At 48.2% G+C, this 21,976-nt stretch overlaps 1 protein-coding gene across 1 annotated transcript; it reads right to left on the reverse strand.

The window, feature by feature from the left end:
* Positions 1-2,561: 2,561 nt before the first annotated feature.
* On the reverse strand, positions 2,562-21,480 carry LOC119462009 (arylsulfatase J-like). Its single transcript, XM_049672396.1, has 9 exons — positions 21,387-21,480; positions 18,751-19,074; positions 15,129-15,241; positions 14,245-14,355; positions 11,097-11,222; positions 10,296-10,422; positions 7,608-7,904; positions 6,732-7,247; positions 2,562-3,147 (listed from the first exon to the last, which is right to left on the reverse strand). The coding sequence occupies exons 1-8, from the start codon at positions 21,478-21,480 to the stop codon at positions 6,772-6,774; spliced, it is 1,668 nt and encodes a 555-aa protein (XP_049528353.1). The 3' UTR covers positions 2,562-3,147; positions 6,732-6,771.
* Between the last annotated feature and the right edge of the window lie 496 nt (positions 21,481-21,976).

Consider the following 21,976-nt stretch of genomic DNA (forward strand, 5'->3'; position numbering starts at 1 on the left):
AGCGTACGACAGCAAAACTTGGCTGAGAGGTTCACAGCAGCGTATGCTACCAGCGTACTATGTTATTTCACCAAGTCCGAGGAGTGGTTCAGGGCCCCTTTAATATTATTTTATTGCGGCTGTATGTGCGAGGTATACGAAAATGCTAGATAAAGAACGTGTATAGTATACCTGATTAAACCAAGCAGGCTAGGTGACTATTTGTCGCCGCCCCGTTTCAAAGGGGATGCCATTAAATCATCATCATCATCATATTAATTGATTTTGCAAAACCAATTGACAAGGCTCCGCACATTCGCTTAATAATGAAGCTAACCAATCTCAACATGAACAATAGCATTATAAAATGGATAGTTAATTTTTCGAACCAACGGAAGCCAATCAGTCTATATGAGCGGGTACCCCTTCACCTTTGCATGTAAAATCCAACGTACCGCATGGTTTAGCCCTGGATCCAATCTTATTTCTAATCTATATTAACGACATAGGAAACACTTTATCATCTACTATCAGATTATTCGCAAACGACTGTATCATATTACAAGTATGAATAACCAACTAGTCCAGTCAGCCACGATATGTTCGTCGAGTGAAATATACAGCGACAAGAGGCGCACGTAGAAATAAGTACGACGCAAAAAAAAAAAAAAAAGAACGGTTGTAATTAAGCTTGACTATTCTCCCCTATCATTCTTGTGTCTCTCTGGTGCGCACACATTAGGCGCTACCTATCACGTACAAAAGGAAAGGTAAGGCACACCCAGTGCGCTTTTCTCTTTATTTTAAAGCTTTTTATAAAACCCTGCCACGGCCTCTGCTGCTGTTGCTGTTTAGGACGCGTGATTATAGCACGTCCTAAGCACGCGCATGCGACTTTTAGCAGCTCACGCACGCGGCCTTAATTTTTGGCAAGACCATGAACGAATTTAGGAGCGTTGGGCAAAACAGTAACTGCCATAGCAGCAAAGGCCGCGGTAGGGTGTTCTTTTTTTTTTTTTAAGCTTTAAACGAGAGAGAGAAAAGCGCATTGGGTGTACCGTACTCTTCCTTTCGTACGTGATATGTAGCGCCTATTTCCTGATGTGATCAATTTCAAATCATTTGTTCTCTTTCCACGCCACCGCCTATCAAGATATGGCGCACACACGCAGACGACCTCTTTAGAGCGATAGCTGAACTCCTCCAGATACAAATGCAGAAAATCTGACCTTCAAGCTCAGCCAAGGTCAAACTGGGAGAGGAGAACGAGCGGCGCGCGCGCAGAAAGTGAGGAGTGGGTGGAGAGAGGCCGTGGTTGCACTGGTTGAACGCGGTTAAATCATGTTTTTCGAGCGATAGAATCAAGCGCTATTTCTTTCTCTTGATCACTTTCTCTCTCTCTCTCTCGGTTGTCACTTGCTGCCAGAGGCGCGGGCTGCATCCAAGTTCACTGCGCGTTCGCGCCGAGAGCGCAGACGGCGCCGAGCAGCATGTGTGTGTTTTCTTCCGTCTTAGCATCGAGGTGGCACGCCTGCAAATCCATTGGCGGTGCTGTTGGCGTTGGCGGTACGTCAGCGGTCTGAGACGCCATCGGCGTAGTTCTAAGCCTTAATTGCTATCGCCTTGAATGCTTCGCCTTCGTGCGAAATTGCCCATTTTAGAGGAGGAAATGCGTCATTTATTTGGAAATTTATAGTGATTCTTTTCTATATTTCCAGGAATACACATACAATACAGGCTTAGTCTATAGACTTTTGAGCTACATGTTCAATGTAATCCTGATAACTTCACGTGAAGGCCTAGCCAATAACATCGTTCCACCACCAACAATAACATCGCTCGCCATCAACGCGCCGAGCCGCGCGACGTTTTGAACGTTTGTACAATATCGCTATAATTATTTCAGGATTAGTATTATCACGCAGTACTATACAGTCATTTAACGCACCTGACGCCATCATCTTCTGATATTCAGGTCTGACAGACATCTACATCGTTTTGCTTTCTTCACATCGCCTTTGCCCTAACCCTTTGTATTAAAAATTCAAGAAGGTGTGGACGAGCAATACATCGTCTGTTCACAGCCACATGTTCGTCCAGCGAATCGTTCGTTGTTCTAGCGTAAAGAGATGCTTACGGCAAATATGAATCCTAGATTCCCACCTTGTTGGTGTGTCAGTGCATGCTTGCCATTCGACAAGAGATTACTTCGTCGTAGGAAAAATTTCAACTGATGACAGCCCGACTCCAATTTCGACATTAGGCTTTAATCTGAATTCCACCAAAAGACGGACGGAGGCAAGCCTGGAATGCGGCGCCTCAACGCCAGGAATCTGAGGTCATCCTCTGCGTCGCGCACCGCCCTCACCGAGTCCGTAACTTGTGGGGGGAAAAAAAGAAAAAAAAAAAAAAAGAAGAAGAAGAAGAAGAACGGAACATAGTCTGTCAGTTCAGCGCCGACAGCGCGGTATGAAAACGTTGGGTACGAAAATGTAATACAATTATTCGGCTGCACCTGTGTTCATGCGCTCACCAGCAACGAAATTGGCTTCTCTAATCTACAAACCAACTAGCAAAACTAGCAAAAAAAAAAAGGAAAAAAAAAAAAACAATATGGTACGGACTGGTCGCTTGATCTGGCTTCGTCTAGCTCTATGATGGCAACAGTGATTTAAATGAGCCTGTTGTTCATGACAGCGAACACGCCACACTGCAATCGTTTAGCCACACTCGTAAAAGAAAATAATCTGGGATTTAATCTTTCCCGATAGACAGTGTCCATGGCATAGCTGTTATGCGGAGTTTGTTACCTTGAATGTTTAAATGTCGCCCCCAACCGCAGTTTTCAGGTTATTCACGAAGCACATTTATTTTCAAGAAGTTTTAAGGTCCCTTGAATATATTTTACTAAATTAAATAACTTTCAAGGATTTCAAGGAGGTGTTCGAACACTGAGACTTCGTTTATAGAACTAACTACGGCCAGTCGTGGGGATCGGTAACATCACGGGCAGGGGCAACTACGATTTGCCGTCTGCGCAGTGTCCTTCCAGCGTGCCCAGATGCAGTCGTTGACGGAGGGCAGCCCCGTCGGGTCTATCACCATCTTCAGCGGTGACACTGCAGCTTTCGTGTACTGCTTCAGTTTCCTGGAGAGCTGGGCCGCAACCTGCGCATTGAGCACGCAGTGTCTTTAATAGCACCGAGAGTTATATCGGGGAGGATTAGGACAACGAGTATCGACTACGACGGCAAGAGGAAAAGAAGATACTGGCGTCGAAACGTGCCAAGGAAATATGGAGGAAGGTTCAAACACCAAGGAGCGATGGAACAACTGCGAGACCAAGTGGCTATTCGCGTTTGTACGAGTATAAGACATGCGTATTATACTGAAAGTTTGCGACATTTTAGGGATTTCTTCTAGTTGAGCATATTATGGTCCCCCAGCTTATTATGGTCACCAGAAATTTCATTGCTGATGAGCGCATGAACGCAGGTGCAGATGAATAATTGTATTACATTTTCGTATACCCAACGTTTTCATACCGCACTGTCGGCGCAGAACTGACAGACTATGTAGCGTTCTTTTATTATTATTATTATTTTTCCACTGCTTACGGACTCGGTGAGGGCGGTGCGCGACGCAGAGGTGGGTGACCATAATCAGCTGAAGTAGAAGAAATCCCTAAAAGGTTTCCCAGAACGGCGCAAACTTTCAGTATAATGCGCATATCTTACAAACGCGAATAGCCACTTGCTCTCGCAGTTTTTCCATCACCCTCACCATAGCCTCCTTGAGGAGACTATGCCCTCACTGACGGATCCAGAGGGTGTGCCCTACCACTCCACCGCCCCGCCCGGGCCATAACAGACAGTATTGAGCCGCACTCAACCTGCCTTAGCCCCGCTCCGTAGCCACCCTACTGCAGAGGCTACCCTGAATCCGTTTCTGATCGCCCCTGGACTGTTTCCGATCCTTTCATTTATAGGTCAGCGCTGAAACTGCCGCGGCGACGTAGAGATGCGGCTTGTTGCGCCTCAAGCAAAAGGCATGACGTATAGTTTTGTAGCGACCACGGCTACTCGATATACACACACACAACGTGTTTTCACCTTGAGTGTTTTTTATCGAGATGCCGTGGTAGCGACATCTAGCGATCGCGGTGCACGCCTCGCATGAAACCATGTGCCTCCGAAGGTCTCCATCGTGAAGGTATACACGCCGCACCATATATTTTGGAGGCAATCCAGCGGCTACTTTGCGAGCGGACGATTAGCTCCACAGTGTTAAAACAGCAGGTTCAAGCGCGAATCGGCGAAATCGAGCAAATCGCCAAAATGCAGCATATTTGTGCATGACTGGACCAGTATGTGAGAAGGAGATCCGAGAATGAGAAGCGACAAGTGAGCACGTCGCGTAATGTGAAGATAATCTGAAATTGTCAGATATTAATTTCGTTCAGATTGTTGAAAAGTTGCGACTAGTTGACGTCGCTTAAGTAACGCTTCGAAGCCATTCAGGTATGCCTGCAATTCAAACGTGTAGCTTATAGGGTCATACATTAGCACAAGAGAATAAAACGTATTGCAACTTGTACAGGTCCAAACGATTGAAACGCTCGATCTCACTAACCAGCTGTCGCCATCGAACTAATATTGACCCTTTTCCCGGCGCTCCCATGGGCGCTGCCATGTTTGATCACGTGGTGACGCGTCCATTGCTTGCCCCCGTTGCCTCCGTGTCTACAATGCAAGCGCGTGACGCCAGTGCGGCGCAGCGAATCTCCATTTTGACGCATATCGTAGACGGTGACTGTGTGGACTACACGAAGCTCTGTCCGCAGCTTTAGATGACATGTAAGTGCTTTCAGAGCTCATTACGCCTTGTCCAAACGGCGCGAGCCGCGTATACGCTGATTGTAGTAAAAACGGGGCTAGAAATGTATTCCAAGCTGTCCAAACTTTCCGCTTATGAATTAAATCAGGATCAGTGTGCTCTTCTTTCTTTTATTTGGCAAACATTTTGAAGCAGCGGCTTTTCATGTTTCTGACTCAGTAAGGTTCCTCAGTGCGGCCACTATCTGATTGTTTATTTTCAGCCTAATCGCTCGCGGGTTTGCTCTGCTGCGATAGATTTGTTCTTGCTGCGCACAAAGCTTGGAATGTAAATGTTCTGTACCTAGTAGTAGCTAGCAGCAAAGACTTATTAACGCTAGTCCCTCGCTTACTCTGTGGACCGTCACGAAACGTTCAGCTTCCAACATTCGTGTCTTGTCAGTGTAGTCGCCGTCACTCATGTTTCGGCACATTGATTCAAGAGTGCGCCCATTCACTTATTATAGATACGTTGGCAATAGGGTGGGCGTAAGTTTGCGCGCGAGTAGGGGTGGATGTGTGCAGATAACGTGCGAGAAGCTTACATGCCAGTAAGTGGCGCTACTTCCTAAATTGTAACGAGCGGCACTCACTCTAAGTACCGACGTTCCGGAGTTGAAGTCCTTTCTTTGGAGGTTAGCTATACAGCGCTGGCGGATGAATTATCTTTTTTTATCCTCAAGGAAAGCCGTGCATCACGAAGGGCCGACAACACAGACATGTTCGTATGTAGCAGTGGCGACACAGGTTGATTCCATTCCTTAATATGCGAATCACTATTTTTGCAGCTAACTACCGCACACATCTTCCCTTTATAGTTGCACATTTTGCAGCATGAATTGGGCACAGTGCATTAGCGAACACTGAGTTGCATTTCCGACAGCTGATCGCACAGTATCAGGGCGGCAGAAGCACTAATGGTTTCGTATTCGTGCGCATTCGCTGAGGCAACGTATGGCGCGCCGCTGAAACCGCCATCTCGTTCCTCTAGAGCAAACTACTTCGCGAAAAGGGTCAATAAAAGCAGACAACTTAAACTAGAATAAAATGAAAACGTCAGTCCGTTCGCGAATCGATAGGTGATCGTCTGGCGAATAAAAGAACCGTTGATAAGGCAGCACCCATGTATTCTCAGACAGTTTCTTTTCCTTTTCTGCTCTTCTACTCAAACACAAAATGACATGAATGCAGATACTAGGACCGTCTGCCGGCGCACATTAGGTTGCATCCAGTCAATAATGCTAGCTTACCCAGGGTACTATTTAGGGCAATTTCGAATTCCGCCATCTTGTCGTGGTTAATTGGCCCAGAGGGCTGCCACGGCCCCTCTGACTGGCTAAAAATGACGCCATTATATAATTTCACACTGTTGGGGAACTTGTCAGTGTTCAGAATAGCAGCCCAAACCGGACCCATTTGCCTCCGTATTCACAGACACGCCCCGACTCGATTCCGCCGAGAGCAGCTCGCCCTCTTCTTCGATTGCTGGGGTCATGCACTGCGCTTGTGTCAAGTACTCAGGTGACACCTAAGCTAACATTTCGTAACCATCAACTCGCTGCGCGTACTCGAAGTCACTGGCGTGAATGGGTGTTTCTCAAACAATTCCTGTTGCAGTAATCGCAAAAGAGCGCTCTTGAAGCGCAGTGTACAGGTCATTCGAGGGGCGGCACTATTTCACAGTCGGTAAAGTCGAGTAGGAGCTTCGTGTCGAGGCGTGTTTGTCAAATCGGGGGTCACATATGCCAAGCCCCCTCTGATCTACCCTATGAAGGTTGTGAGTCGTCGTAATAAACGACTTCGATCGCTTACTCAATAATCTCGTCTTTGAACAAACCGACCCTCCCACCAGTTCACCATTCCGTAATTTGTTCTTACCAACGGCTTCCTGGACGCCAGGTTGTTGAGTTCACACGGGTCACGTTCTATGTCGAACAAGTATTGACCCTCGTCCCGCCGTTCGAAACCCGGCAGAGAGGGATCCTGCCGCGAGCACCGCACCGCAGCCTTCTGACGCCAGCCGGATGGCACTACCAAACCACCTCCGCGGCCGAGCAGCTTCTTCAGGGTCTTCCAGGCCAGCGACGTACTTCATCAGCCGGTCCAGGTGCTCCGCTGCGGCCTCCTCGTTTTCAAACTCGGGCATGCCGCCTGCTGTGGGGACGTGTTGCTGGAGTTCGTCGTGCCCAAAGGGATTTGGCGTTTGGGCCGTCCGATTTGAGATTACGACGAGCTTGTAGTTACCGTCCCGGTAGGCCGACAGCCCAGAAGAGGAGTCAGTGTTGATGAGGAACTCGTTGCGAGGCCAGATTGCGGCACTGTCGGATTTCGCCATGGACAGGGCTGGCCATAGGTCCAGGCCGTCGATGTCGCCTAGGTGGCTGACGCGGCCGCCTGGTCAAGAAGAATCGTTATTGCCCAGACGTTACCGTTTTTAAACGAAGCGCGGTTATTGCATACTTAACTGCTTCTTCAGTCTTTTACATGCCACACATTCATGCTTATACGTTCCCTATAACTCGTCGTCAATTTATGTGTCATGGTGATCGGAACGTTCATGCAACTTTCTTAAGTCATTCGTTACTCGAAACAGTACGGTTAGCTTCCTGTTCAGTTACCAGACCGCTTACTGCGGACTCCCCGCTTATCTTGTCAGCAAATAAATCCAGATACAGTTTTCAAAACAAAATATTTGACTAGCACAAACTGATTCAGCGTTTCTTTTTAGCCGTACCGTTAGGAGTCGACACTTACCGGCAGCCGAGTACAGAGTTGGCAGCCAATCGACCAAGTGCACGGGTCGGGACATGACCACGCGGGAGCCAGACCGGAGCAGCGGGCTCCATACAAGCGCCGGCACACGGATTCCGCCTTCCCACATCGTGCCCTTGACGCCCCGCAGCGGCCAGTTGGAGCCAGTGTTGGAGAAGGTGCCCCACGGCATGCCCCCGTTGTCGCTGGTGAACACTATGACGCTGTTGGAGAGCATGCGACGTCTGTGCAGGGCTTCGACGATGCGGCCGACGGACTCGTCCAATGCGTCCACCGCGCCTGGTGAGAGCCAGCCGCAACATACCAGGTTTAGCTTGACATGCTTGGAAGCACCAAAGGAGAGTATTGCGGCCGCTCAGGTAAGCACCAAAGTGCACTGCAGGCGGATTCGTCATTTACAACAACTATAAAGGGACACCAAGAAGCAACGCTAAGTTTAGTTTGTTGAAGTGTTCTTCAAGGCTACCGTCTTTATTTTAATATAGGTCGACCTTCTTTTTTCCTTTTTTTTAATGGTGTGTGTGACGTCCAGTGCAAACCTGCTCACACCAGAGTCGCGTATGCGGGCTCGTCCCAGTTGTGCGGGCTCGAGCCAGGTGACCGGCTGACCGCGGACTCATTTGTCGAGTAGAGGGTCGGTTTGACCGAGGGAGAGGGGACGTGGAGGCGAGCGCCCGAAAAGTGTCGTGCGAGTGCACGTTCGGAGTTGGTAGTCGTGGAATAAGGAGGGCCGCAGCAGACTGCCAGGCGAAGTGTCGCCGAAGCAAGCCCCTACCTAACGACTGCATACCCTCCCCATTGGTCTTCCTGTATATAACATGTGAATATTGTAAACATACTCATTGTACAAGAAGAGGTGCCTCGTGATCTTTGGCGACGACGAAGATCCTCCAGATGCAGTGATGAGCAAACCAGCGGAAGAAACCTGTGGATATTACTTTGCCCAAGTTGAGCTATCGATTTATATTCGCGAACAAAGCTAGCAAAAGTACTGAGCTAACTCCGTTAGCTCAGTACTTTTTGGAAGCACTTTTTTAGAGTTAGCTCGGTACTTATTATAAAAGCCAGTCTCGAGATTATCCAGATTGGCTCTATAACAAATTCTGCATATCCAACGCGCTCGATGGCACCAAGGACGACGTCGTTTGGAGGTGCCTAGGGCGCCTGCGAACCATCGGACGGGGACGACCTCTCTGGCAGTTCCGACGAAGATGCAGCTTGTGGCATCAACTAGCGAGATTCAGCAGTGGAGCTTACGGTAAGTAAAGGTGCGTCATGTTCAAAGTTCAATTATCGAAGAAAAAATTACACCATCTTCCCGTAGGGAAACCCTGAGTAGTATGCGAAGCAGCCATGGGGTCGACTCAAGGTAGTTTTATCAGCTGCATAATCTTGGACATGCAGCAGCACCAGCAACACGCAGAACTGTTGTCGACGCCGTCGGCGTTTTGCCCGCGTTCGCACCGAACGCGCGCGGCGTTGGTGACTGTTGCCGGTGCCTCTGGGGCGCCTACCGTCGCGCCTCTAACCTAAGCTGCTTCGCATTATCGCGCGCGGAGTCGCAGGTGTTGCCATTCGTTGCGCAATCCGGAGAGGAGAGGAGCGTCGGAGAGGAGAGGAGGAATGCCGAGAGGAGAGGAGATGAGACAAGGAGAGGAGGGGGAGGAGGATGCGCATGCGCAGTAGGGGTGTGGACGCCGCACGGCGGATGGATGGATGGAGGGAGTGACATAGCCCCGACCATAAGATGCATCGCATCTAATATGGGTCGACCACTATTCCAATTATTTGTTTTTCGTGTGGTGAGCAGGGCCAAGATATCGGCTCAGTCGAACGGCATCCTGGACTAGCGACGCCGCCCACCTCGGACGATTCCGCCGTCAGCGTATTTCTATAAATATAGTTAATCATCCTTCCTCCTCCTCGGCGAATTAAGTATATAGGGTATCTTCGAGTAAATACGGTATGTCTGTAATCATCTGGAGGTAAAGTATTCAATACGCGGTGAAAGCAAAAGGTGCGCCCGAACGTTTTGCGATAACGTGACGCCACGAATGTATGTCTTTCGTATGTTTCGGTTGTTTTCTCGTTCAGAAAAGGTTATTAAGATTTTCTTTGTTGAATCATTGGTTCCTCTGTTATGCAGTCTAGCCTTGGTCTATCAATAAGCAATTAACTATAGGCCCTAGCAAACGCGGTTCAAATCTAATCACGTCACGAGGAGGTAGCGAGTCTTCCGTTTCAAGATCGTTTCGGGCTTACCCGTACTGCGCTCACGATATAAGAGAATGGCGCTTCTGACGCATTCTATAGAGGAAGAACCTGACAAGCCAGCTTAGTGGGATGCTAAACAGAAACACTAAACAAGTTTAGACTGATTTTGTAATGTAGCAGGGTGATTTCCTAATATACAGTTCAAGTTACGTTTCTCTTTAATGTACGTAGTTTAGGAATCTTAGGGCATCTTTGTCGACGTCGCCGAATTGAAAAGGAAGGAAAACGTTCGTATTACATACCAAGACGGCGGCGTCCGTAGACCCAAGTTTAAGTCATCTATGGCGCACAGTACGCAGCCCGTGCTCCAAGTCTGCTCGTAATGCGAGGCCACCATGGCGGTGGCGCCATTCAATGTGTTCTCTTTGCTAGCTTCTTTAAGCGTACCCGACTCACCGGCGAGGCGTGTCCTGTTGTGGTCGCCGATGTACGGAAACTTGGCCAGGTTCCTCTCTGGTGCATCAGCCGTCAGAGTGTCCGTCTGACCATGCGCTGCCAGGGTGGCCATGTACATGAACAGCGGCTGTCGCGTACAGAAGCAAGAGGTATATTGTGAGGTGCTACTTCTGCTTGAGTATTTTTTCAAGCGAAGCTTGTATTGCCTCCCAAGTGTCGGTGCCATTGAAGGTGTGACCGCAAAAAAAAAAAAAAACCGTATCGTACATAGCAATCTAAATTTCGTTTCCTTGAGGCAGTTCAACGCCGGTTGTTCCACAGCACCATTTTCGGACTACGTTGGTGTGCGTACGTGCATGTATGTGCATGTGTGCGTGCGCGTGCGCGTGTGCGTTAAAGAAGTAAATTCTGGGGTTTCACAGGCCAAAATCACGATCTGATTGTGAGGCAAGCCGTAGTGGGGGGCTCCGGATTAATTTTGACCACTGGGGTTCTTTAACATGCACCCAATATACGGTACACGGACGTTCTTGCACTCCGCCCCCATTGAAATGGGGCCCCCGGGACCTTGTGCTTAGCAGCGCAACGTCATATATAGCCGCTAAGCCACCACGGCGTGTGTGTGTGCGTGCGTGCGTGTGTGTGTGTGTGTGTGTGTGTGTGTGTGTGTGTGTGCGTGTGCGTGTGCGTGTGTGTGTGTGTGTGTGTGTGTGTGTGTGTGTGTGTGTGTGTGTGTGTGTGTGTGTGTGTGTGTGTGCGTGCGTGTGCGTGTGCGTGTGTGTGAAAGAACGGAACTCTAACCTCGTTCGTGTCATGTCTGGAGAGTATGTCGACAGCCCTGTCGGTGACGAGGTCCAGATCGTACACGCCGTCTGCATCGCTCACCAGATCTTCGTTGTCCCAGAAGTCGCGGCCACATATGTTGTACTGAAAAAAAATGCAGATTATATAACACACATCTTTGAATCTACATGAAGCGAAGCTTACAGGAGCAGTTAATTAAATGTTTTACAATTAACGGCAATGCGTACAGTTTTGTTTACTTTCATCCCATCACCACCACCCTTGCGCGCGTGAGAAGACCACGCACCCACCCCGCCTTTCTCCCTTGCGCGTGAGAAGAAGCCGACGCATCAAGCCACCATCCTTCCCTGGCACAACCTCGCAAGCTTTCCCTCGCACCTAAAGCATACGGCGCGCGGCCGGGATGTTATCACACTTGGACTTTATATGGAGCCTCACGGCGACGCCGACGGCGGAAATTCGCCTAAAGTGTCCTTGCAACCTCGAGCCCGCGGCGAACGATACGCGTGACGTCCTCATTGGAGGGGGGTGCAGTGGTAAGGTTGACGTACTGACGTCGCAGTCATGTTAGGAAGACGGGAGAACCGTGAAATGACGCAACGGCTTTTAGCCAGCTTGAAGCGGCGGCATTCCTTGACAATGACATCGATGGTGGAAACATTGTTGTAGGTCAACAAGTTGAACGCGTCGTCCGCGATCTCTTTGAGGACGTGGCCTACTTTGTCAACCTCGGCCATTTTATCGTCGACTTTCCGACAAAGGGCAAGCACGTCTTGTAAGTACCAAACATACGATTCAGTGGGAGACCGCACTCTGATAGCAAGCTCTTTTCTTGCAGCCATTTGGCAACTGGTCGGGTTTCCAAAGAGGTCGCCGAGCTTCCCATTGAAGGCATCCCAGCTAGGCAGCTCCTCCTCATGTGTCCAGAAGCAGACACGTGGTGTTCCGCCCAAGTAGAATATCACATTTCCTAGCATTTATGGTAGGGTCCCAGCGGTTGTTCGGACCTGACCGAGCAACTATGGGCCGTCCAGCAAGTCCACGACGCGGCCAAAAGGCTCTGCCTGCCGGTCCCCAACGTGGGAGCAGCCCACTTTGTGAGGCAACTCACAAATTTCGGGACCCAATAAATATTTTCCTTCCTTCCTTTCTTCTGGCTAACACGCTCATACATGCTGAGCCAGTCCTCAACGTCAACATTATCTTGGCCGAAGAATATGCCAGGATCGCAGGGATTAATAACCGTGACGTACGTTGTTGTGGGAGTCGCAGGTGTAGGTGCAGACGATATATCGCTGGAATGCTCTAACCTTGAACCTTCTGTCGCGCACCGCCATACATTGCTACTCTACTAAATGAGCAATTGCTTGATCAGCGCTTTAGATATCCTTTAGATAATGCCTCTTTCTGTATCGTAACGTTACTTAATCAAGCCTATCGTTTTGAATTCCATTACTCGTTGGGTTGTCGTTAGCCTCTTTCCTTTCTTTTTCTGTAAATTTCAGCACAGCCGCAAATCAGATTTTCTGGCTCGAAGATGGCGGCGCCCATTACAGCACAAGGCCCGTATTCGGAAAGTAAATGGCACGCTACGGTTGTTGGTAAGAACAAGTATCGACCAATCATGATAGCGAACACATCATTACGGAGGCGGCCAGCCAGTGGCAAACAATTATTGGGCTATCGCAAAGCGGGTAGCCCTTTAATCTCTTACATCATGTCGAAAAGCAGTATATTGTATTCTCGAGCGCATGCGCGTACCAGCGCGACCTTTCTGTAGTCTTAGAAATGGAACTCTGAACTCTATACTTGCACTGGATCTGACAAAATGCAGCGAGCTACTAAAAGCTCTGAAATCTACATTACAGGTTTCAGGAAGCAAATCCCCTCTCACCGCGCTTCAAAGCTTTGCGGACGTTGCACGTTGCCGAAGCTAAACTGCAAGTGCGCGGAAGAGAACTGTAGGGCCAACGGCAGCATACTGAGAACATCAGAGTCACACAGCGTTTCTTAAGTGCCATCCACGATTGGCCATAGCAGCCGCAATCGTCTCCTTGTCTCGCCAATCGCTATTATCAGTGGCGGGCGCCCGAACAATTTTAAAAAAATGCGCAGGTCCAACGCACACGTTGGAATCTATGTGAAGCGAAGCTTTAATGAAGCGCTTAATTAAATGCTATGCAACTGACGGTGATGCGTACAATTGATCCTGTGCAACGTGTAGTCTCATGCAATGTCTATGCTTATTCGCAACAAAGGTCTCAACTTTAATGTAATGCATTTTTTTATGTTTATGTGCAACTACACCGCTCACAAGCTATGCCGAAATCCAAACACCACATCAGGCGGATGCACAATGCGAGATGACAGAATGACGACGATGAAACGACCATGACGACGACTCTATGAAGATGACAAAATGACGATGGCGTAGGTAAATATGAGGTGACGACGACGCCACAATAGCAATGTGATGATGGCGACGACGGCGTGACGAAGACGACGAAATGACGATAATGATGACATGACGACGACGTCATGACGATGCTGGAATTACGACGACGCAATCAAGACTGACATGACGACGATGCAATGACGAAGAAGGAATGAAGACGACCGTATGATGACCGCATAAGGACAACGGTGTGGCCATGAATGCATGAAGACGACTGTATATGACGACAACACAATGAAGACGATGGCGTGATAACGACGAAATGACAACGCAGTGACGACAGAGTAAAGGCGGCGGAACGATGACGAGGGAATGACAAAGAAACAGTGATCAACACGGAATATAGGCGATAAAATGACGACGAACGCGTGTTGAAGCTCACGTCCGCGCTTACGTGCATCACCTGCCACCCTGGGCCGCCTCGGTTTGAACTATGTCCGGTATCGGCAAATCGTGTAAGACAGCACCTTCATATACGTATTCACAAATATATCTGCAGAGATGCCGACCGAGCCACAGCAGACAGCACCTGCAGCGACGCCAAACCAGGGAGGGTATAGGCAACGAACCACCCTCCCTCTAAGAAAATCAAAACGATAAAACAATCAAGTGCTTATACAAGCAGCAGACATTACAAAAGTAAATAAGCAAACAAACAAGCGACCAAGCGGTCAGACACAGGGAACTCACGAAGTTCAGTCCCTGGGTGAAGTAGTACTTGGCAGTGTTGTAGTAGCCGAAGAAGGTGTCGAAACCTCGCCGCGTGGGAGTAAGCTCTACGCTGGAGTAGCCAAGGTGCCACTGAGACGAAAGAGAAGGACAAAAAAGCGGGTAGTTAGAATGAAGGGAGTTGTGGCATGGCCGAACACCTATGGCGGTGGTCGCATGCTGTGCAGGGAAGCGGCTGAGGCGACGTGCAAGAGCGACATGCGGCGTTTGCACGCGGCGTCAGGGGAAGGGGGAGGTTGAGCGTGGAAGGACCGGTTTTTGGGTGTGGCAGCGTACAACCTGCCAGAGGCACAATAAAGTGACAACCAGATGATAAACACTTCCCTCAAGTATTTTCGGCATTGTGTTGTCAATATTCCGTGCGTGCTCTCTTATCGTCTATTTAAATTAGTTTTGCGAAGACGTCTTCGAAGACACAATTTTATCTGTTTTGATAAGCTTTCCGAACAAGAAATGACCCCAACATACGAAAATATTTTAATATTGGTGACGTCATACTAATGTGCTGGCGCTGCGATTCGGGTAAAAAACAACATAAAGGAAAAACTTGCGCTTCATTTTCTACCAACTAACCCTTTTAAGCCAAATAAACGCAAATCGAAACTTCGAGAAAATATACTTCACTAGATTAAACAAGCTTAGCCACCCTAACTACGGCACCTCTACTAACCCAGAAGAATCTACGTCATGGGCTGTTAAAATACAGTTGACAATCATACAAAGCGCATCATCATAGTGAACAGACCGGAAAGGCGTTCTACGCCTGTGCTGAAACACTATAGCTCATTGGTCTGGGTAAACAGCTGTGCTCACAAGTAGCCACGCTATTATGATTATACACTTACTTTTCCAAGACCGTGCGTCTTGTAACCCAGGCTCTTAAGTCGTTCGGCCAAAGTGGGAATCTTCGGGTCCATGCCGCCCTCCTGAGCAGGAATCAGCACATCGTGCTGCAAACCTGCAAAGCCGGCCGATTTCAAGATGAGTTTCACGACGCCATTGAGGCCGCAAATGATGAACAGAAAGTGGGCTTCGTTATAAGCGGAGTTCCCCTAAAAGAGCTATCTGGAAGTGCACTTCAACATTGTGGGAGCTCTACAAAGGCACTCTGGATGGCGCCGACATGACAGCGGCGAAATTTCAATGACGCCAGCGCGAAGCTGCCTTATTGTCTCTCGGTCATTATCGCGTGGTACAGTCAGTCCCAGCGAGCTTCCGTCATGTGTCGAAGTGGCCTTCGCAGCTCTCTTTGCCACTCCCAGGTTGATACAAAGAAAACCAAAGGATCACTGTGTACAAACTGCACGGCTCGCACTTCGTACTAGGCTGAGTGCGGCGCCGCACGACTTCGAAATATACGGTCTCAAATACATGACTTGTGGCCGGGGGCGATGAAAAACATGGAAAAAAGCTACATTTAGAATAAAGCGATGCTGGTATAACGAAGCTAAACTGTACGCGTAAAGAACGAAGTGACTGCGCGTCCGTCGGTTACGATTGCTTGGGGAGACCTTACAGCGAAGCTGTTTACCTCTAGCCCCCGTATGCATTCCCGCATGAGTTCCCACGTGGGGTACCCTGGGCGGCTTGCGTCCGTATCACGGCGCGTGGACAGGAATGGAGACGATACGATTGGACAGGAATGGAGCCGATGGTGCACGTGGCCTGCGCTTCTGTGGTTATAACGCCATGCGCGTTCGTGGGGAGAGGGGAAAGAGGGAAAGAGTGTGGCGACGGCGCCTGTGCACGTGGCCTGCGCTTCTGCGGTTATAACGTCACGCGCATCGGAGGTGCGGCTGCAGCAGCAGTTGATGAATGAGAGGTGCGGTGATCACGGTGGCGCTTGTGTCGGCGTAGTTTGGTGATGTATGAAAAAAAATGTATTGTTTCATATTGTATACAGCCCTATGCATGCCGCCCATGTAGGCAGCCTAAACAGCTTCGCTGGTAATCCGTCCCCATATGAATGTTGCTGCCCACAAAATTTTTAGAACCCCACGTCCCTTGGCCCGTGCGCGTGGTTATGGCGCGCTTCTTTCTCTTTTCTTCTCAACAGTACTTGGAGCAGACAGAAACACAGGTTCTTTTTAACATTCGCGCGTTTCGCGTTCGCAGTGCTCAGTGACCCAACTACGCATCGTTTTCCTTTATTTACGCGTCCAAAAGGACAGACTGATGCACGGGTAAGTTCGTATTACATTACGTGATGTGTCGCGCAAACAGGGCACGCAAGAAGACGAAGAAGCCGAAAACAGAGCGCTAACATCAACTGATGGTTGCACGTGGTCAATGCATATCGTGCAACACGAAGTAAAAACAAGGAAAAAAGTCAACCAGTATGGATCACATTACAAAAAAATCATCTGTCACAGGTCGCTACCGCGAAAGAGACAGGGTTTCTCTTCTGTTTATTTATTATTTTACGAATGGATTGATCAACTCCGGGCTGTCCAGAAGGCCCACGATGCGGCGGTGAGGCTTGGCCTTCCCGTCCCAACGTGGGAGCGGCCCGCAGTCTTTCCCCTATAAAAACGGGGTGAAGATTCTTCCGGACCTCAATAAATTTTACTACCTACCTACCTACCTACACAGAAACCCAATTTTTGCTTGTATTGTCGATCTCGAATGTCTCTACAATCTCTCTAGTTAGCTGATCCGCGTTCTCGGACAGCGCTTTCGCTGTATTGAACAAAGGCTTACATCTTCTTCTTTCTGGGGTGTTACGTGCCAAAACCAGTTCTGATTATGAGGCACGCCGTAGTGGAGGGCTCCGGATTAATTTTGACCACCTGGGGTTCTTTAACGTGCACTGCAACGCAAGCACACGGGCGTTTTTGCATTTAGCCTCCATCGAAATGCGGCCGCCGCGGCCGGGATTCGATCCCGCGATCTCGTGCTCAGCAGCGCAACGCCTAAGCTGACTGTGCCACCGCGGCGGGTCAAAGGCTTACAGACACAGCACATGCAGTGTGCGGCTATGTAGATGACCATTCGTCGCCAATGTGTTAACATTGCTGGAATGTTCCTGTAAGCGGTCATCGAGGCATCTGCCTGTCTTCCAAATATATTATTTCCTGCGTAATAAAGGAATACATTAAACTACTCCTTCCATGCACGACACAAACTGTTCGCGGTGCTTTTTATTACAACCACGTCGCTTAAGTGCGACAGTGTTCAATTTCGCGCATAGGTTAGACAGTTTCAGTGGGCTTCCAAAGGCCATTTGAAACTTTCTAGTTCGCATGAGTGTCATGCATGGAAGTAATAGTTTAGTGTATTTCTTTCACATGCGGGAAACAACATACTGAGCAGACAGGTATATGCCTCAATCATCTCCTACGGGAACACTCCAACAATGTTAACTGGCAACGACCGGTCCTCTGGCCGCAACACTGCCTGCGCTAGCTGTGGCTACATAAGCGTTTGTTCGATAGCGCGAAAGTGCTCACACGGATTAACTGACTAGAAAGATCATAGGGGCGTTCGAAATAAACAGTATATGCAAAAACTGGGTGAGCTGCGCATCTGTGTTAAGAAACTGCTCGCGCGTGATAAAAATCAGCCCAGTCAACCCAGTGACATGAGCTTTTCGCGCCAAGTTGTGCATGGTACGCTTGACTGTGATGCACTTCTGTCGTCACTGTGTTTTCGGTTTCCGTGTGGCACAATCCGCAAGTGTATCCGTTTGTCCGTTTAGATTCGTTTGTCCGATGACACGATTGCAAAGCCCGTAAAATCCATCACTCTTTGGCTATGACCTATTTCATTGATATCTTTATAAATGCTAGCTTATATTGAGTTTATTTTGTATTTAACGTTTAGTGGCTGTTTAAAACGAGTGTTTAAAAAATCAAAAGGCACCACGTTCATCATTTTGTGTGAAAAAGTATTATGACACTGTGTATTGTCGAGAAGGCCACTCGGCTGTTGAGAGGCGCGGAAATGAACTATCAAACTATCAGTCGAGACAATAATACTTGCCCGAGTTCAGGAGTGGCGAAGCTCAGGATCCCTTCACAGCGCAAGCGCACTATGCTCACATCCTGAGCAAAAGGACCGCGCGTTTTGCAAGTATGCACTAAACAAGCTCAAGCTCACTGATTGGACTCTTTCTTTTTTTTTTACCTTTCCAGCTTGGCCCGAGAGAAGTTACTATTTTTTCCACCGTAAAACGACATGGAATGTGTGCAGCTTGTGCTCGTAAGCCAGCGTGCTCGTACAACGCCTCCTAGATATCAGCCTTGTGCTCTCTGCTTTATGACGTCATTCTACTTGGACCGAAATTTACAATGCCAAGCCGAGCGTGACGAAAGCGGTGACGTCAAGATCGCTGCGGCTTACACGTCCCCATTAGATTCTATGGCAGTCGGGCAAGGTAGTACGACGTCACAGATCGAAGTGAACCAGCCTTCTGCCATCTAGGAGGCGTTGGCTCCTATCAATGCGGGTGTCTCCAGCATTTCTTACCCATCCTGATGGGGTAGAGGCCAGTCATAATAGCCGCCCGGGAAGGCGTACACGTGTGCAACGAGTAGTGCTGCGTCAGCAGGAGGCCGTGGGCGGCCAGTGCGTCCAAGTTGGGCGTGGGCACCTGGTATCCACCCACGAGGCTCGTATCGGCCCAACCCTGCGACACGTAGCAGTCGCGTTGCAGGCGGGACCTAAGATGTTCACGCAGTACATCGCGGTGATTTGTTTTAAGATAACTTATAGAGACAGCGCTATCCAAGGGCACCGGTTCGTAAGCGTCCAAACCTCGCGCAGAAAGCACGTTTTGTTGTTTTATATATACTGAGCCATGTCACTGTGAGGACAACACGGTCTCGTCATGGAAGCAAGAAAAATTAACATCGGTATTAAAATAATCGATTGGTTCTTCAAGGATCAAATGCACACATACTCCTTTATTCGAATTTATATAACAGCGGCCTCAGCGAAAGTTGCGGGGTGCCTTTGCAGTCTACCACAAAACGAGCAGCAACATTGACGCCGCTATCTTGGCATTGCGCTGAAACTTGCTTAACTCCCCATCTCGCAATGGCAACAGAAAACTCAAAGCGCTCTTTACAATATATCATACATTGGAATGCAATAAGTTTTACAAAAAATTTTATGCATTACCAGCGCTTAGAGCGAAACAGGCAATACTAGAAGAAAATACAACAGGACGCGAAAGGACAGTTGAGATCCTTCGATCCTGTCATACGTTGCCTTATCCTAGTATTTCCTGTTTATCCCTAAGCTCTGGAAATACGTAAAACTTCAAAATCCTAACTAATCCAGCCTTCTGCCATAAGTTTTACAAAACAGCCATCGCTTGCAAACAGCGCAACTTCAGCGCCTTCCATGTTCAACCACGCGGAAGTCTAACAGTGCGCTGCCACCCCTTTAAAAGATAACTAGGGGCGCTCGAATAGCGAAATTTTCGATTGAGATTTATTGCGAATATTCCATAAAAAAACGTCCTTAGAACATTGAATCGAATACCGAGCACTTTCTTATTTATAAACAAACTGAAATATAAAGGTGGCGTGGAGTCCATTTGGTAAAAAGAATGGGTCAATTCTTGTAATGCCATTCCCAAATGGACTTCTAGTCAACTGAAGGGCTTCTAAATGAGAAACAGTTACATTATTGAAACCCTGGAAAAGCATATCACCTGATGCTGAAGGAGCAATATGTAGTCTTATACCCCCCCGTCCCCCATGATTCGTCACAAAGGGGTGCAAACATGGCGAGATTGTCCAAATAATAAGTTCACTTACGTAAATGCGATTAGCAGGCATCAACTGAAAAACTGGAAATTGTTCAGCAGGAGTCGTTAACTCAGCTGATGAATTTCCGCAGCAACCGAGGTCCCATTGTAGCAGAACCATTCGGAAGTGTTACCAATTGCATCCGGCTTTCTCCCTCTGAACCTCTAATAATCGTTATTATTCGAGCAGAAGAGAATCTTCGACAACTTCGAAAAGTAAATTCACGAATTGAATACGAATCGGCCATAGTGAGTACAACATCGACAACAGTGAAGTATTCGGGACAACGTCGTATAAATATCTGGGTGCGATTATATAGATACTAATATTTCTTGGTCTTCCCGTATACCTGCCATTCGCTGTAAAGCGGCTAAATCACTCAGATACTTGCATCGAAATCTTCGAAACTGCCCAGTTAACATTCGTAAATTAGCCTATACTTAACTTTTCGTACGTCCACGGTTGGAATACGCCTCAGCCAGTCTCATAACAAGCAAGCACAGACAGTCATTACGGTGTTTCACGAGTTAAACGTGGTGTTAAATTGCAGCCGTTGGATTACCGCCGCAAGATAGCCCACACAACTTCATTTTTACTTTACACGCACCGGAACGCATGTCGGCACGCTTGCGTAAGCAGCACAATTTGATGCGTATTTCTGGTAGGTCACGCGCGTTCAATTCATCTAATTTGCCACGAGCCACCTCACTGTGGAATGATCTCCCTGACGCGATTGCTGACGTGTCCAACCGCGATACATTCTGCGAGCAAACTACACTCCCACTCTGCTTAGTATCACTTCGCTACGCACTTCCACAAATCGATGTATGTTCTGTGAGTGCCTGTTACATTTGGCAAATATAGTGTTTAGTGTTGTTGAACTTGTTGCTACGTGTATTACCATTGCACAGTTCGCGGTGTTGTTTGTATCCCTACTTGTGTGTATGCTCCCTTGCCCTATGCTCCAAACTGAGCCTGCAAGATATGCTAAATAAATAAATAAATAGCAAGGACTATTCAACTCGCAATCAAAATTTCCAATATTCGCACACCCCTAAAGAAAACAACTACACGACCGCCTCTGAAAGCGTGATGAATGCTTTACTTCGCGCGTGCTTTTGGTATGTCTGCGTAAGTTTGTGTTGTTTCGTGCGTATGGCACTAGTATATGTGCGCACTTAAATGACTCCCTGCTTAACTGGTTCATGCTCGCCTTCGTGTCTCTGTCCTCCCTCCAAGTGCATAGTAGCAACACAAGTATCCCCCGGCCTTAGCCTGGCGAGGAATTATGTACTACGCAAAGGTAACACCAGGAGTCTTCTAATGAAGGACTCTGGTAACACTCACCACATCGTCCTGCTACAATAAAGATCACGTGCGGAGGTTTCTTGATGGCGAGTACGGCCGATGGCGTCAGCAACACGAGAAAGGTGAGGATCATGCTGAAAGACAACACTAACACATACGATTCATAATGAAAGTAAAGATATCAACAAAGGGGGGGACGAGGGCAAGATAGGAGACGACGGAACGAATGAGTGCTCACTCACAACTGAAGTTTCATCAGGGAAATCGTGTGACGTATATACGTGCCAGAATAACAACAAAACTAACGACACTCTTAACCTTACAGAGTCATCTAGTACCAAAAAGGAAAGGAGACACTAACTTTTTCATGACACTCACGCTCTCAGCACAAACAAGTAGCGGGAGGCCACGAGGCTTGTGATAGAGGCGTGTCAAATAACGCGCGGTGATGTGTACATCAGTTAGCCATCCGTCACGCTCTCGGCCAAATGCAATATCTTCCTGGCCATTGGCTGCAATCTAGTACTATACATGAGTCTGGTAGATTAAGAATGTCGTTACTATTGCTATCCGCCGGTTGTTATTCTGGCATGCATATATATCAAACGATTTCCTTAATAAACTTCAGT

This window comes from Dermacentor silvarum, chromosome 8, assembly GCF_013339745.2.
Source record: "Dermacentor silvarum isolate Dsil-2018 chromosome 8, BIME_Dsil_1.4, whole genome shotgun sequence".
Lineage (NCBI taxonomy): Eukaryota > Metazoa > Arthropoda > Arachnida > Ixodida > Ixodidae > Dermacentor > Dermacentor silvarum.